At 42.7% G+C, this 17827-nt stretch overlaps 1 protein-coding gene across 2 annotated transcripts; it reads left to right on the top strand.

Moving 5' to 3' along the window:
• Nucleotides 1-508: 508 nt before the first annotated feature.
• LOC133132172 (transmembrane protein 255A-like) lies at nucleotides 509-17612 on the top strand. 2 transcript variants are annotated; one of them, XM_061247406.1, is made up of 9 exons: nucleotides 509-724; nucleotides 1456-1598; nucleotides 2683-2745; nucleotides 6448-6537; nucleotides 7569-7634; nucleotides 7942-8030; nucleotides 10917-11079; nucleotides 11421-11564; nucleotides 11967-17612. In XM_061247406.1, the coding sequence occupies exons 1-9, from the start codon at nucleotides 670-672 to the stop codon at nucleotides 12090-12092; spliced, it is 939 nt and encodes a 312-aa protein (XP_061103390.1). In that variant the 5' UTR covers nucleotides 509-669; the 3' UTR covers nucleotides 12093-17612. The 2 variants fall into 2 exon arrangements, with proteins under 2 accessions (XP_061103390.1, XP_061103391.1); XM_061247407.1 differs by lacking the exon at nucleotides 6448-6537.
• The last annotated feature ends 215 nt before the right edge of the window (nucleotides 17613-17827 follow it).

Raw genomic sequence — 17827 nt, 5'->3', positions numbered from 1 at the left:
AGATCAGGATTTACACCACAACGTGGCGCTCTTCGTCTATCTATTCAGACATCCATGAACCCTTTTCTGTATTTTATTCATGTATAGTCTGCATGACCTGAGACACACACTATACCATGTACAACATTAATACTGTTGGAACAATAACCATAAAACAAAAGACAGTGAATCAGACAATCTCATGGCATACAAATATCACAATTGCGTACAATATGTACGCTCTTGTCCACACAATAATACGCAGGGTATGAATCCATATATATATATATATATATATATATATATATATATATATATATTACTTCTCATGATCCATAACATAACAGTGGCTTGCTTTGCAAATACATATGCTGTATGTTTCCTTAATTAGTGGTGAACGGTTCATTTTGGAAAGACTATTGCGTCCGTGCGCATCTGCTTTCCGCCAGCGTGCGTCTCTGCCTGCGTTGAGAAGAGAATGAAGTGCGCGCGCGGGCATGTCAACAAGCATAGATGAAAATGAGACGGTCGTAGCAGCAACTAGCATGTCGGCCACACGGTCAGAGCGTGCCACTCCGGGCAAAACATGGTCGAGCGATGACGCCAGGCGCTATGTCACGGAATAGGAATTCGGTCGTTTAACCCCATTCGCCACCCGTTATCTTTTACTTGTTGATAATAATATCAACAATGCGTCCCGGGCTGAATCAACAAGCCAATGGACTAAGTCTCCCCGATACCATGGGTATGTAGTTACAAGGTCAATGCAGTGTGCATGTGTACCGTACGCTCTGTTGTACACGCGGGAAATCTTATTGCTATTATGGACTTGTGTGAATACGTGTTCATGCATATGACCATTGCTTGCTATAAACACATATGATGTATATTTATATATTTTAAATGGCGGTTTTTATTGATCTATTTGCAAGAACAGCTGCAAGTCACCTGCTAACGCCTCGTTTCGTTGGTTGGCTATAAAGGAGGATGTGCAATTTAATCTACTCAAATAAAAAATGAATGATTCATTTCAGAACTCATAAGATGTGTTTGTTTAATTTTGCTACTGTTGGCTGTCTGAAAAGGTTCTTAAATATATTGCTGTGATTCCTGAGCGTATTGTTCATTAAGGATTCACATTTTGTAAAGGGATAGTACAGGTTGATGCGTTATGATATGTCTGACAGTTTGCTTGACGGTAATTCGTGAAATGCATTGGTCACTATTATTATTTTTATTATTTTTATTATTATTATTATTATTATTATTATTATTATATGTTTGTGTAAATTTACCACATGTTTTAGCATTTTATGTTTTTTTAATGTTTTTATGTTTTTAAAAATGAAGCACTGGCTATCACAAAGCAGGTGTCGAATAGCATTCCGATTTACATACAGTGCATATTATTCTTTACTGTATATTTCCAGCATGTTCTGCAAATGTGAAATGGTGTGTGTGTTGATTTCCTGGAAGATTCGTTCAAGAGGAGTAAGAGAAACTCCATCATTGTGACAGCATTGCTGTTCATTGTGTCCATCCTTATACTCACCATTGGGCTGGCTGCAACCACCAGGACTAAGAACATAACTGTTGGAGGGTACTACCCTGGAGTTATTGTGAGTATACCTGCAGATGACAGCTGAAGGTTTCACCTCTTATTTCATATAAATAAACATAGGAAACCTATTCACATAATTGTGAATGTCCCTGGCACAAATGGGAATGTTCCTGACACTAAGGTGATTTTAACCCTTCCATCCAGCACACACAGTGTGAAATAGATTATACTTACATAGTGGCTTTCATGGTTAACATGTACAACAACCTCCTTGTTTTGTACCCGGTTGCATGCCACACCTTCTTCAATATGGACAGATGCATAAATCTAAAGGGAGAAGCTTTTCATAGCTATTCCTCAGCTCAGCAGTTGTATGCATGTGATATCCAAGATAGCATGTAAATCATGGCCTGTCCCTAGATAACCTTATGCTTACACCAGCGATCACCTACCTTGAAGTTGTTTACACCACACAGTAAATTGTCCAATAGGGGCTATATGTACTCTGTAAGAGTTGATTTAACACTCAACAATAAATAAACTTTAACACTAAAGGAGTCACTGTGTGGTGACTCCTTTAAATCAACACCTTTCCTGAGTGCCTATTTGGTCTGTTTGCTTACAACTGTCTGGGTAGATATCTTTGTCTTCAGATCTCATTCATAGAACGTTTCAGTCTTGTATTATCTACAGAGGGGTCAACAAAGTCAACTCCGAGCGTTAAGTTTTGCAGCTCATAGAAATGAAATGTAAATTGAAATGTAGATATGCTCTCGTATATAGAGGTAAGTTCTCGTATTGGCTAAACAGGTTAGCGTTAAGCTGTAAGAGCATTCCTCCTTGCATTACTACAGACAAAGCAGCTGGTACAGACAAAGTGTCCTCCCCATCAGCAGTACTAAGAAAAAACATGTACATGTTTGTTTGGGGTTTGTATCTTCATTTCTAATCTCATTTGTATATAGATATAGATATAGATCACCAAGGATCACCAAAAATCAAAATCATAACAGTTGAAGTTGGTCATCTTTGAAAGAGCGTCACCTGATCACTACTGTGAACAGTAACCAATAATGACATACTGATGAGTCATTGCTGTCCTTCTTATTTAATTGAATTCCTTCTGTTTTCTTTTTTCTTAGCTCGGTTTTGGATCTTTTCTTGGGATCATCGGAGCCCACTTGATTGAAAACAAAAGACAGATGGTATGTTTACAGTTTATCTGCCCCATTTCCGGCCTGAAGCTGTTTCTTTTTCCAGTGAATGACACATCTATATGTTCCACACAATAAAACAATTTAGATTACTTTCACGAGAAAAGTGTTTTTCCAAAGTAGTCCTGCATTTCACCAGACTCATCCATCACATTGTCTATCAGTCTCACCATTTTGTTCTGGGAAGGGTTAGCGGTTTGGTGGGAACATGTTCCTGTGCTTTTTTTGAGGTGAGCCCAGAAATAACCTTCTTGACAGTAACAGTGTAACAGGAGGAGGACCCAAAACCAGACAGGAATGCACAGAAGGAGGTTGTGGGAGTGAGAGAGGGTGGGGGCAGGGTATCACGAGGTGTGGTGGCCTGTTCTTGGTTCTGTTAGCTCTATATCTCACCTGTAAAAACTGTAAATATATGGAGTGGGTCTTTGTCAAAACCAGACAGATTATATCCATAGTTCACTGAGATGGTATGGCTGGGGAATTAAACATTTGTTAGCACATAGTACAACTTCAGTCTATAGCAGGGATCAGCATCTCACGGTCCAAGAAATGCTGGTTTTCCACCCTCCCTGTACCTGGGGGTCAGGTATAAAGACAGTCTGGCCAATCAGTAGCACTAAATTGTCCAGGAGAAAAGAGTTGATGATCCCTGCCATATGCTGTTTCAATTTGTTTTATGTGCGTCCAAGCTCATTGAGAAGACCATCCATGTCTGTGGAGAAACTAACTTGTCTGTTCAGGGGGCAAACAGGAGCCATGGACATAGTGCAGGTGTGTCAGATTCCAGTCTGGGAGAGTTACAGCATCAGCCGATGTTAGCTGTGTTTCAGGACTTAAGTGCTTTGTGTATCTATTGGCTACAGAGACCTCACACCTTGCCTCCAAGGCCTAAATTGGTGGCTGATTCAAACAAAGTTGCTGTATATATACCAGCATATCAACATACAAGGATGTGTGTTCTTTATGTACTGTCGATCACAGGAATTGAGAGAATGCTGTCATGAATGGTTGTCTCTCCCTACCGAGGCAGAGACAATTGGCCCTACCCTCCAGTGGACTTAGGTGTGGCCCGGGTGTCATGCAGGTTCACCATCCTCCTCAGAGCTTCAGAATAGCATACTGAATCATTCTAGTCTGTTTTCAAGGAGGGAAGGAGAGGTCAGTTCCTGTAAAACGGTGGCCCTGGACAGGAGCCAGCCATGGGGCACTGCTCAAGCTGATGCTGAGAGAGTCAGTAATAGCTGCCCTAAACCTATGCACAAACACACACACACACACATAAGATTTTCCCCACATGCGCTTGCATACTCTTATTTACCTGAGTATGATTCCTTAGAGTGCATGTATCAAGCCAGCAGTAACTGCAGGCACTATTCAGTTTTAGAAATGAAGACACTTTTAAAATGCTGTCCACCATTTCAAGGAACACTTCCAAATGTTATGTCAGACATTTTTTAATTTGTAAAATGTCCAGAGGTGGGTTTTTTCTTTGACCCTTTCCACTTCTCCCCCCCAGAGGGCAATTTCTACCTATTTTTTTAATAGTCCTATAAAAGTGTCAATATCTCAAAAATTATTTACTGCACACATGGCTGAAGACTGAAATTGTCTGTAGCATTCAGAAATTTGAGACAGAACAAATGTATGTTAGAGAATTGTGTACAGTGTACACAGAAGATACAAATACAAAACAATTACAAAATGCCTGATGTTTTTATAGTTTAGCACTGAATATCTCAATTCCTTCATCAAAGACTAACCCAGAACTACTTTATATTTCTGCACAGACCTAATATCAACTTGTGTACAAAATATGGTAAAGATATCAAAAAGCATTCAAATTCCACACAAGTTTTCCCAAAACTGCACCCAGATGTCCTCAAGTGTCCCGAAATCTCTCCAAATATAAAACATAAAACTGTTTGTCCAGACACATGAATGATCAGAAAAGCTTTTTTCTATTAAAACAGATTTTTTGATACAAAATGTAAAGAAAATTTCCTGTGTGTTTTATTCATATATAAGAGTATGTTTTATAAAGCATGCCCAATGTGTCCAAAAAGCTACTTACGCTACGCTTTCTAACCTATCTAAGCTATCTGCATCACATTTTAAATGAAACTTGATTGCAAAATTAGGTTAACCAGAGCCCCGTTAGTACAATTAAAGGTTTATCTATAGCAAGTCCTGTCTGTATATGCATTCTGCTATGTGAACACAGCAATATTCCTAAACTGTCTGTTAGATATATTATGCCTTCTTGGAAAGGGTAGGAAACACCTTACAAAAAGCTTGCCATGTTTTACATTAGTTTGGTACTGAAATGACGTAGCAATGCGATTATGCAACAATACGAAGTACTGCAGTTCAAGACGTCATTTGCTTAGGTATAGTCCCGGAAAAAATATTGTTTTCTTGAAAATGGCTGAATAGATTACGAACTTCAACGTTAGTCAGAAGACATAGCTTCATAACTATGTGGGATATTTAGTTCCATAAATATGTCTGTATCAAATAATTAGCAAAACAAACTTGTATTTCTACCAAACCGGAAATGTTGGCCAGACATGGAATAAAAGTGAGCTAAGAAAAAAACAAAACAATGTGTTTATTCATGCAACTTTTGAATTATATATTTTTGTTATTATATCGGAACATGATTTTTTGACATAGAGAAATGGTATCAAGGAATGTTAGAATATGCCTTTTATTATCTGAGTCTATGGTGAGGTGGGGGATTGTAAACTGTGAGTGTTGCGTGGGGGTTTTATTGCCCTGCTTTGCAAATAAGAGGCTGACAAGCATCTAAGCTGCTGTTCTCACTAGCAGAGAGCCTTTTTAACAATCTGGCACTGCCGTTTTGCTGTTATATTACGTTGAAGTTTTTTGTATCATGTAAACACAACAATAATTTGAGACGTTGACAACTCAGCCACAAGGGGGAAAGTGGATAGGGTGAAATGTAACTTTTACATGTCCGCATGTGTTTCCTGTGGGATACTCTGGTTTCCTCCGGCAGTCCAAAAACATGTGGGTTAGGTTAATTGGAGTGTCTAAATTGCTTGTAGGTATGAGTGTGTGAGTGAATGGTGCATGTACCCTGTGGTGGATGGGCGACCTGTCCAGGATTTTTGCTGCATCTTGCCCAATGCATGCTGGGATATGCTCCAGCACCATGCCTCCGCACAACCTAGATGAGGAATACAGGGGTAAGATAATGGATGGATGGATCTCTTCAGGGCATTTTGCCTGCATCACTGTGTTTAATATAAAAGCTTGAATGGAGACTCTTTGTGCTGGAAATACTACAGCGCTTCACAGATCTGCTGATTCTGCAGTTCCATCTGGCATGCATGCCTCAGCCTCCTCGAGTTGCTCGAGTCTGTCACTTCAAGCATTGACCACACATTGCCAGTTAGATAAAGTGAGTCTGCTGTCTAGAGTAAGTGCTGACCAGGTCTTTCTTCCAAAACGTTGAGCAATAGTAGACTGCAGTGTCGGCGGTGGGAAAAATACACTCGCAACCGGAATGGACTGTTATATGCGGTTCATGCAAGCAGTGATTCACAGGAAAGAGGTATGGCCTGTATGCTTGTGGGTCGGTTTGTGATGGAGGCTGCGTTCGGGGCAGGCTGGCCCTGGTGATGACTTGAGCCCTCAGCCCTCACACTAAATTTTCTGTTTGTGTTGCAGCTGGTGGCTTCTATTGTGTTCATAAGCTTCGGAGTTGTGGCTGCCTTGTGCTGTGCCATTGTGGATGGCGTGTTTGCAGCCAGGCACATAGTGAGTACAGCCTGACAGATCACGTGCATCTCACCAGACACCACATTCCAGCACTTTCCAATACACTGGTTAAGACAAAGATCATTTGGTGAAATTATAGTATAAGTATAGCTTGGGCCCTGCATGCACCAATAGCCTTTAGATCAGCTAAACTTTCCATTTGATGTGTTTTGTGTTCTATCAACAGAACCAATTAATGCCCGTACACAGGGCAATGTATTAACACTTGTCATACTGTAGAATTATTGGGATTATGAACACAATAAGAAAGAATATCTGTTCATAACCAAAGCTGCAACCATTATAAACTATGTTTTTTTAAAAATTATTTTATTATTATTATTATTTTATTCAGACAAAGTGCAAGCAGAAAGGAGTGGTGGGAATTCAGTATAGAATGTGTCACAGCTGGGAACTAAAACCCTAACAGGATACGCACTGAGCCACGTGGTCAAAGTATGAATTTAAACATTGTTGGTGATGATGGTTATAATGATATAGCATACTGTACTAAAATACATTTAAAGCGTATTAATGGCTAAACACTGCATTTAGTTTTTCTTTTTTTCTGACCACATAATTGGATACTTCCCAGACCACAGGCAAAGTTATGTAACTAGTCAGTCCATTAATTTATATTCAGCCTGTGGGCTGGGCTCCATTTAAACTAATATTTTCAGAATTCAACATTACATTAAATTAAAGTAATTTAGCTGACGCTTTTATCCAAAGCATTAGACTAAGCAGGGGCCAATCTCCCCTGTGGGGTTAAGGGCCTTGCTCAAGGGCCCACAGCTGCACAGATCTTATCGTGGTTACCTTGGGTCCCAATCAAGCAACTTAGCCACTAGGCTACAGGCTATGATAATGTGCCTCACTAAGATTTCCCTTAAAGAACATAAATATATTGTCCTCATGCATGGAGAACCAATACAATGGTTTTCTTAATTTGTCTTTTTTGTCACAATACATTTTGTTCTGTTATGGTTTAGTCGAAATAGTCTAAAGTCAAGCTGTGATATGTGTTGCAGGACCTCAGACCTTTCTATGCTGGACGGTGCGAGTATTACTCAAGCTCGACATCATTTGACCGAGATGTAAGTGCAGTGGTCTTCTGTGAACTATGGATTTCATTAAAATGCTACTATCCAGGGTGACTTCCAAATGTGCATGCAAAAAGTTTAGGAAAAGAGCCCATGACTTTTTTCTGCAATGCTGCTAATGCTGCTAGAATGCTACATTAGAGAAAATCTGAATTTCTTTCTTTGTAAAATGTAATGATCAAAGCTACTGTTTACTAACAAAATGATTCTGAGCATGTGCAAGTTTAAAATATTTAAGCTGTAATGTTCTTATGGGTTTTGGGGAATTAAAAAAAGCATTGATTGTCTGTTTGTTTTCCAGGTCAACTGTCTAACAGCCTCACGTGTCTCCTGCAACCTGCGTGTAAAGAGTAACACCTGCTATTGCTGTGAGCTCTACAATTGTGGCAAGTATGTCCACTGGTCTTATTTTCTACAATCAATGGGCTTCATGCAAGAACATTTTCATATTCTTATCATAAATTTCTCTCACTATTCTCGATCAAAGGGCTCATATGAGTATGCCACGTCAGATTCAACAAACGCACCTAACTTCAGACAACTGTCGAATATGTCACTTATAATATGTCCCTAATAATAATATATACACTACTGTAGTTGGGTTCCGTCGGATAGATGTCCAATGGGATTAACAAGAACAAGGGACAATTGACACCTGATTCTGAAGACTGTGGTTCCTTCATTTTTGACAAAACATAATAACATGACGGCCCCTTGATAAACGTAGTCTTTTTTCTTCTGAACAATCTACTGAAATACGTTTCTGAAAACATTTGAGGTGAGAAGTAAGCAAACTGAATCTTGATTTGATCTGCAACATCTAGTTTGGAAATTGAATTACCTACATTACCTTTGGAAAAATGATCAATAAGAGAAAATGAGTGAAGTCACTCATTTTAAGAAATTTAAGAACAATTCTGTTCGTACGAGTGGTTCTTGCATGAGACCCATTGACTTTGGAAGTAGACCACAAAAGAATCACATATCCACTTACATTACATTTTGGTATTTAGCAGACACTTGTAATGTTTCTGTATCTGTCCTGTTTGCATTTACATTTATTCTTGTTATTTATTCATTATCATACATCTATGGTTATTGTTTTCCATTACAGTTTCTCATTTGTGATCCCCTGTTATGTCTGCGTCTGAATGTTTCCCAGCCGAGTCACTCCCCTGTCTCGTGTCCCACTATTCGGGTGTTTACGGTAGTTTTCGGTATTTCAACATTTCTTCCAATCTTGCAGTTCTTACTTCCTGCTTCACTTGGTAGTTAAATGTTGTTATTCTTACTAACTACTACTAATCAAATATTAGTACAGTACTAATCCGATTAATACACTTACTGTCTGTCTAACTAACAGTCACTTTTATTGGGTAGTTAGAAGTATTCATGTAACTAATTCACTAACTCAATCTCTTAGTGTTTCTGCACTGTTCTATAACTCCTCCTCCCTATGCTATCCCTGATTACTCGCTTAGTTTCAGCGAAGTGTTCACACAGTCTCTGACTATCACTACGTCTTCAATCTATGCAAATGTCTACTCCCTAATCCAGAGCCGTATGTTTTACATGTTTGGTTACGTGCATCCAGTCCGCGTTTTCGTCTCCCTCCTGTTATGATGTTATTACCCTATTATGTTTCCCCACCTGTTGTCTATTTGTTTGGCCCACCTTCTCCCCAGCCCCGCCTAGATTGTCACCTTCCCTCATGTATTTAAACCTCAGTCTCCGTTTCACCCATTGTCAGGACATTGATCATTTATAGAGCCAAATTACTTGTACGGCTACAGTGCATCCGGAAAGTATTCACAGCGCTTCACTTTTCCCACATTTTGTTATGTTACAGCCTTATTCCAAAATGGAATAAATTCATTTTTTTCCTCAAAATTCTACACACAACACCCCATAATGACAACATGAAATAAGTTTTTTTGAAATTTTTGCAAATTTATTCAAAATAAAAAACTAAGAAATCACATGTACATACATTGAAGGTCAATGTTAACTTAATATTATGTATTCTAAAATGGCTGGGACTCAGACCCTCAAAAGAACAGTATACCAGCCATCTTTTGTTATGTCTGTTGAAAATGTCATTAAAATCTTATCCAACTCAATCCATACAGTAGACCCCAGTGAAACGACAGGCAAGAAACCCTTTGCTTACTTTGAGCTACTTTGTGTTATCAGCTTCTTTTCAAAATAAAGATGTACTGACAAAATGTTGAAATTTGGAAACAATTTGTGTTGGCAATATGCAAGCTGTAATGAATCAGTGCCTTACGGGTTACTGCATTTTGAATGCAGTGTATGGTTAGAAGTACTTGGAAGTACTTCTTTATTCATCTTGCCAGTACAGTCGGTGCTCCGTAAATCAGCATGACTGAGGCTTGGAATACAGATGACAGAATGAGCAGAATGAGGAGTTGCCCTCTTGCATGTCCTGGTTCTCCTCAGATAATGAAGATAATGAATGATAAGACAAATGTGTGCAGGGGCCCTTTTTTATATTGATACTGTTTGATTTTTCTAATATTCTATTTTGGTGGAATGAAATAGTAAAAATGCAATAAACATAACTCTGTGCAAAGTCCTGTTCCAAGTTGGCATACAAATGTTCCTTTGACCCTTTGTAACTTTATAAAATGTCAGAAGATATATTTTTCTTTTTATCTCAGATTTCTTTGTGGATGATTTTGGTGGCACTTTCCCGTACAGGTGCAACCAAACGGGTATCACCAGTTTTTCATATTTATGGATAAAAGGCTAGTAATTTGGGAGACAATAAGAAAAAAGAAATCAATTATTTTTGTGTTTATTTCAACTGCTGGGCTCAATTTGACCCCAAATATAAAACTGGTCATAAAATCTGAACATAATATGTTACTTTAATTAATGAAATACAAAACAATTTGGAAAATAAATATTTGGAAATGAGCCGAGCCCATATGAGCCAAGAGAAGTGGATTGGAATCTTATTCTCGAGGCTTAAGTTGTTACTTTGTAAAATTAAATGTTGGACCCACAGCAAATCCTCAGGCCGCCATGGCCAGCCAGCTACCGGTGCCAAACATAACTGAGTTAGCCAATAATGGCAGCTGCTTAATGCTATGGAATGCTGACCAATCACTTGGTTATCATTAGGTTAGCCACCAAGGCGCCCCTCTCTCTCCAGCACCAGCCCAGCTGAAAAACTCATTTTGTAAATTTTGATCTTACTAAAGATCAAATACAAATAAATCTGTCTCTATCTCTCTCTCTCTCATGGCATAGCCGGGTCGAGCTGATGGGAGGTTACCACGAATACACGGATGTGCAAAGCTGCCAGGATGTCATACACCTCTATCACCTGCTGTGGTCGGCTACCATCCTCAACGTAGTGGCCCTCTTCCTGGGCATCATCACTGCAGCCGAGCTGGGAGGCTTCAAGGACATGGTGAGACCAGTGGATGCATGGAGCAGACTGCCTCAGTGTTGCTGCTCATTCATTGCAGCATTCTCAGCAAAAAGCAGGTGTTTCTGGTGACTGCAAGAGTGTATGTAATGCCGCATGGTTCTGCTGCTGGCTTATACATGCAATGAGTCGGTCGAAGACAGAGGCATTTCTTCCCCAGATGTTCGCCAGCTGCTGATTGACAGATTGCGTTCCTCCTCATGAAATTTTCCGTCATTTTTAAAATCACATGGGGGGTTTCTATTTCCATCTTTGTGGACTGAGCCCAGGGGCATGGTGAAAGGGGCTGTGTCACTTGCTAAAGCAGTGTTCTTTTTGGACAGATTCCCACATCACCCTCTGAGAGCTGCGAACCTGATCCCCTTCCTGTCCCTGCCCCCTGTGATGCCCCACCCCTGACTACTTCCTACAACTCCTTCTTCAATGGTGCCCCCTGCTTGCCACCGTATACTGCCTATGACCCTCAGGTAACATTAGTACCACTCTCAGGGCTCCTATATAAACAAATAAAATGACCTACATAAAAAATGGTGTACATTTTCATGCAATTGTGTAAATAAGTATGCATGAACATCAAGGATTGCTTTGTAATTTGTATGTATAGTCACAGAACAAAAGATGCATGCTATTCTTGGCATGTACATGCTCTGAAACAGTATTACAATACTGTTTTAAAATACAGCTTGTGATTCTGCACAATATACTGTATTGATTAATATGATTAATATGATTGAAGAGTATCTGCATAAGCATATATAATAACCATATTTAACTTGTGAATGTTAGGCTTAGATATCTGAAAACTAGAGTGGTCCCATTGTATGGCTTGACTGCAGATGCTTTGTATTTTATCCTTGTCTGACCTGTAGGCCCGCAACACCACGGGCCTATCTGATGACTCTGGAGCGAGCTATATGTGGCCCAATCAGGTCCCACCACGCTACTGCCCCCCCTACTACCCCCCTGATGAAAAGCCTCCTCCATACTCCCCTTAACTGGCACACCGTTAGGGAGGGGACCCTGATCCTCCCTTCGGTACTACTTTCTTCAACCGGGGGAAGCCAAGGATGAGATGAGAGGAGGGCCATCTAGTTCTGCCCCAGCCATGACAGTGGTTGTGAACCCCTCCCTATCTCTGGCTGCCCAAGAGCCAAGAGCAAGGGAGGCTACGGTTGCTTGGGGACCATGACAGACCCACTCGTGTTGTACCTACATGTAGGCAATGGGGCTGTCCCTCTCGGCGTGGGTTTACCAAAGCAGCACCTGCTCTGTGCTAATCCGCACTGAGGGGGGAATGGGGGTCATAAACAGGAGTTTGGGGGCAGGGCAAGATAATAATCACAGTAATAGAAGATGTTTATGTGTTGCTTTAAAGCAGGGGTGTCTAATTCAATATTATTTGTGGTTTCCTTTCAATCAGCATCTAATTAAGGCCTTGAGAATGAGGATTCTTTAGCCAATCCATGACTTAAAAAATCTCCAGCGAATCGCTTGTTATGAAACACATCGAAAAATGACAGACAACTGCAGGACTGGATTCTGACACCTGTGCACTAAGGTGTTATCAGATTTTATTTCAATATTCATTTTCATGCAATATTGAATAAAACCAGGAACATTATAAGCTACACATTACATCTGGTAAGCCATACCGGAATCTCCCATCACTCTCTCAGTAGGGACTGTTTACAGATCTGCCTTAATGACTGCTCTGCTGGTCTGTACTGGATCTCAATGGATCTTCAGCTGTGGAATCCTCCATGGACAATATCAGTGAAACTTGCCTGACTGCCACTTTCTCTATGCCACCAAATTTCTTGTTTAACCATATTTAATAACCTATCTGACTATACCACTACTAATTAAGTTTGAATTATTACCAGTGTTAATAAATTAGGGTTAAGACAGACAGTAACATATCCGCATATCAGTGCATACTGTGCAGCTCCATTTGCTTCTATGGTTAGTTAACTTCTGGTTGGCACCAATGCCTGGATACATCAGTCTTACTTGTCCTTTTGTTATTAATGTTGGTCACAATTAACCTGCCTGTTGGTCTCAATTCAAGTCCACTACTTCCTGTTACTACCACCTCTTAAAGTGTCTCCTCTCTGTTGGTTTCACTGCCTTTTCGTATTCAGTACAGTGTTGAAGAAATCAGTTTGAGCATACTTTCCAAATACTGGAACTGTAAAATCTGGAACAATATTTGCAAATGCTTATGTAAATATCATTCCATTCATTGTAAATTCATTGGCCAGTGTCTCCAAATGCATAGTATAGGCTATGTATACAGATTTAACGTCATTCAGATATGTCAGGAATGCTACAAACTACTTGTGTCAGAAAAATATATAATTGGTATCAAAGCTATTCATTCGAAGTACAATATGCATTGCTCTTTAGTGCAAGTGCAAGTTTCAGAAAGTATGACGAGCAAAATGTTAAGCCTGGTGGCCACTGTGGAAACAGGAATGGAACAATGCTATTGAATTATATTAAATTAATTTGTAATCTAAAAGACAGTACATTTCATTTACTTTGAAGGAAACAAGTTGTCTTATATATGATTACTCCAGTGCAGTATCATGGTTATTGATACACTATTAAACAATGCCTTGTACAATCCATCCATCCATCATAACCCGCTTATCCGGAGTCGGGTCGCGGGGGCAGTAGGCAAAGCCGGGTATTCCAGGCGTCCCTCTCCCCAGCAACGCATTCTAGCTCCTCCTGGGGGATCCCGAGGCGTTCCCTGGCCAGGAGAGATATATAATCTCTCCAGCGGGCTCTGGGTCTCCCTCGGGGTCTCCGCCCAGTTGGACGAGCCCGGAAAACCTCCAAAGGGAGGCGCCCGGGAGGCATCCTGATCAGATGCCCGAACCACCTCAATTGGCTCCTTTCGACGCGAAGGAGCAGCGGCTCTACTCCGAGCTCCCTCCGGATGTCCGAGCTCCTCACCCTATCTCTAAGGCTGAGCCCGGCCACCCTAAGGAGGAAGCTCATTTTGGCCGCTTGTATACGCGATCTCGTTCTTTCGGTCACTACCCAAAGCTTGTGACCATAGGTGAGGGTTGGGACGTAGATCGACCAGTAAATCGAGAGCTTCGCCTTCCGGCTCAGCTCCTTCTTCACCACAACGGTCCGGTGCAACGCCCGCATTACTGCTGACTCTGCACCGATCCGACTGTCGATCTCACGCTCCCTTCTACCCTCACTCGTGAACAAGACCCCGAGATACTTGAACTCCTTCACTTGGGGCAAAGACTCGTTCCCAACCCGGAGGGAGCAATCCACCGTTTTCCGGCAGAGAACCATGGCCTCGGACTTGGAGGTGCTGACTCTCATCCCGGCCGCTTCACACTCGGCTGCAAACCGCTCCAGTGCGTGCTGAAGGTCACGGTCCGATGAAGCCAGCAGAACCACATCATCCGCAAAAAGCAGAGATGCGATTCTGAGGTCACCAAACCGGACACTCTCCTCACCTCGGCTGCGCCTTGAGATCCTGTCCATGAATACCACAAGCAGGACCGGTGACAAGGGGCAACCTTGGCGGAGTCCAACACCCACCGGAAACGTGCTTGACTTTGTGCCGAGAATGCGGACACAGCTCTCACTTTGGTTATACAGGGACCTGATGGCTCGTAACAACGGCCCCGGTACCCCATACTCCCGCAGTACACCCCACAGGGTTCCCCGGGGGACACAGTCGAAAGCCTTCTCCAAGTCCACAAAGCACATGTGGACTGGATGGGCAAACTCCCATGACCCCGCCAGCAACCCTGCCAAGGTAAAGAGCTGGTCCACTGTTCCACGGCCAGGACGGAAGCCACATTGCTCCTCCTGAATCCGAGGTTAGACCGTCACGACACTGAAGAGGCGTGTCAGCCAAGACAGCCCAACAATGTCCAGAGCCTTCAGCATCTCAGGGCGAATCTCATCTACACCCGGCGACTTGCCACTGAGGAGCTTTTTGACTACCTCAGCAACTTCTGCCAGGGATATAGGTGCAGATTCCCCCGAGTCTTCAGGCTCTGCCTCTTCCACAGAGGACGTGTTGTTCGGGTTCAGGAGCTCCTCGAAGTGCTCTTTCCACCGCCCGACAATATCCCCAGTCCGGGTCAGCAGTTCTCCTCCCCTGCACCTGTCTGCTGCTTCAGGGGACCCCCAGGCCAGCCAAGCCCGAAAGGCCTCCTTCTTCAGCTTGACGGCCTCCCTCACCGCTGGTGTCCACCAGCGAGTTCTTGGGTTGCCGCCCCGACAGGCACCGATGACCTTCTGGCCACAGCTCCTGCTTGCCGCCCCTGCAATGGAGGCTTTGAACATGGCCCACTCGGACTCCATGTCCCCAGCTTCCCCCGGGATGCGTGAGAAGTTCTTCCGGAGGTGGGAGTTGAAGACCTCGCGAACAGGGGCCTCCGCCAGACGTTCCCAGTTCACCCTCACTACACGTTTGGGTTTACCGGGTCTGTCAGGCAGCCTCCCCGGCCACTTGATCCAACTCACCACGAGGTGGTGATCAGTTGACAGCTCTGCTCCTCTCTTCACCCGAGTGTCCAAGACATACGGCCGCAGGTCTGATGATACGACCACAAAGTCGATCATCGATCTTTGGCCTAAGGTGCTCTGGTACCAAGTACGCTTATGAGCTGCCCTATGCTCGAACATGGTGTTTGTTATCGACAATCCATGACCAGCACAGACGTCCAATAACAAAACACCGCTTGGGTTCAGATCATGCAGGCCGTTCCTCCCAATCACCCCCCTCCAGGTTTCTCCGTCATTGCCCACGTGAGCGTTGAAGTCGCCCAGCAGAACTATGGAGTCTCCGGGTGGCACCCTTTCCAGGATGCCACCCAGTGACTCCAAGAAGGCCGGATACTCTGAACTGCCATTTGGTGCATAAGCACAAATGACAGTCAGAGCCTTCCCCCCAGCGACACGTAGTCGCAGAGAGGCGACCCTCTCGTTCCCCGGGTGGAACTCCAACACAGTGGCGCTCAGCCGGTGGCTTGTGAGTATCCCCACACCCGCCCGGCGCCTCTCACCTTGAGCAACTCCAGAAAAGAACAGAGTCCAGCCCCTCTCCAGGAGTTTGGTTCCGGAACCAGTACTGTGCGTTGAGGTGAGCCCAACTATATCTAGTTGGTACCGCTCCGCCTCCCGCACTAGCTACGGTTCCTTCTCCACCAGAGAGGTGACGTTCCACGTCCCCAGAACCAGTCTGCGACGCCGAGGATCAGCACGCCCGGATCCCCGCCTTTGCCTACTGCCCGTTGGGCAAAGCACCCGACTCCGATGCCGACCCCTGCAGGTGGTGAGCCCACAGGGCGGCGACCCCACGTGACCAGTTCGGGCTGTGCCCGGCCGGGCCCCATGGGATAAGGCCCGGTCACCAGACGCTCGCCGACGAGCTCCCCTCCCGGGTCTGGCTCCAGCAGGGGACCCCGGTTTCCCTTTTCCGGGCGAGGTAACTGGGTCTTTGTGTGGCCGTGTCATGGGAGTCTTTGAATCGCTCTTAGTCCGGCCCCTCCCCCGGGACCAATTTGCCTTGGGAGACCCTACTGGGGGCTAACAGTGCCCCCGACAACCTAGCTCCCAGGATCACCGGGACACACAAACCCCTCCACCACGTTAAGGTGGCGATTCCTCGGAGGGGGATCAATGTACAATCCAGAATATCTAAATCCTAAAATATATGTAATGTTGCAGCACAGTGATTCCTGTATTTCCGAGTGACTTCAACATTCAAGAAAAACAGAAAGGTGAAAATTCAGGAATGTTGTCAGTGTTCTTCAGTAATGCAGTTAGTTGTCTTAGGGTAGATTTATACAGAAACTTTATTTGTGACAGAAATACAAAATACCAGTTATAAAAGGTTGCTGTAATATCTTTCTCTTTCCAAACATGTCTTCCTTAAATACTTAACAGTTATAATAAGCTACTTTTAAAACCATAGCTACATTGGAAATCCAAGCCTGTAATACCAAATATTGAATCCATTGCCACTATACTGCTTTTAGATGCAGAGGTAACTTTTCCCGCAGTCACTCCTATGATAATAATGTGTACCTGTATTTCACTGTGCAAATACACCAGTGTTAACCAGAGTGGGAGATCTCAAACAGAACTGGAATAATTTATTCTCCAACTAGTGACAATGCCAAAATTAATGAAACATTTTGTATCTGAATCAAGCCTTAGAAGGAAAGCAGACTACAATGAAGGAGTAATTTGAAGTGTGGCACTTTGGTTTTAAGATTATATTGTTAACACCCATGGCTCCATCGTGGCTGTGTTCATTATCTACCTACATAGTGATTTTTGTCATGCATAGTGCTGCCCTACAATAAACGGACATAATAGTTGTTTCACCCAGGTTGCTAGCTCTTACTGTGCATTTATTTTAAATTCCTGCTGCTTATTTGCAAATCAACCCACTATTACAATTACATTTAATTGCATGTGTTGCTCACAAACAAATTTAAAAGTAAAGTTGTTCTGTTTATTAATGAGAGCTGTCTTGCCTTTCAAATCTGAACGTTTATGGAATCTAATAAATAATTGCATCTTGGTTTAATCTTCATTATAAATGTTTACAATTACAACTCAAGACTTCACAGAAAAAGGGACATTTTAAAGGAGAGCAGAAAGTCTGCCCTCTTTTCACTGCTTTATTCAGACAGGTGGGAAGCTGGGAGGGTAACAGAAGAGTTCCCAGCTGAGGTGC

Source organism: Conger conger, chromosome 7 (assembly GCF_963514075.1).
Source record: "Conger conger chromosome 7, fConCon1.1, whole genome shotgun sequence".
In the NCBI taxonomy this organism is placed as follows: domain Eukaryota; kingdom Metazoa; phylum Chordata; class Actinopteri; order Anguilliformes; family Congridae; genus Conger; species Conger conger.
The sequence above is the reverse complement of the archived record's forward strand: the minus strand, read 5'-3'. Positions and strand labels throughout refer to the sequence as shown.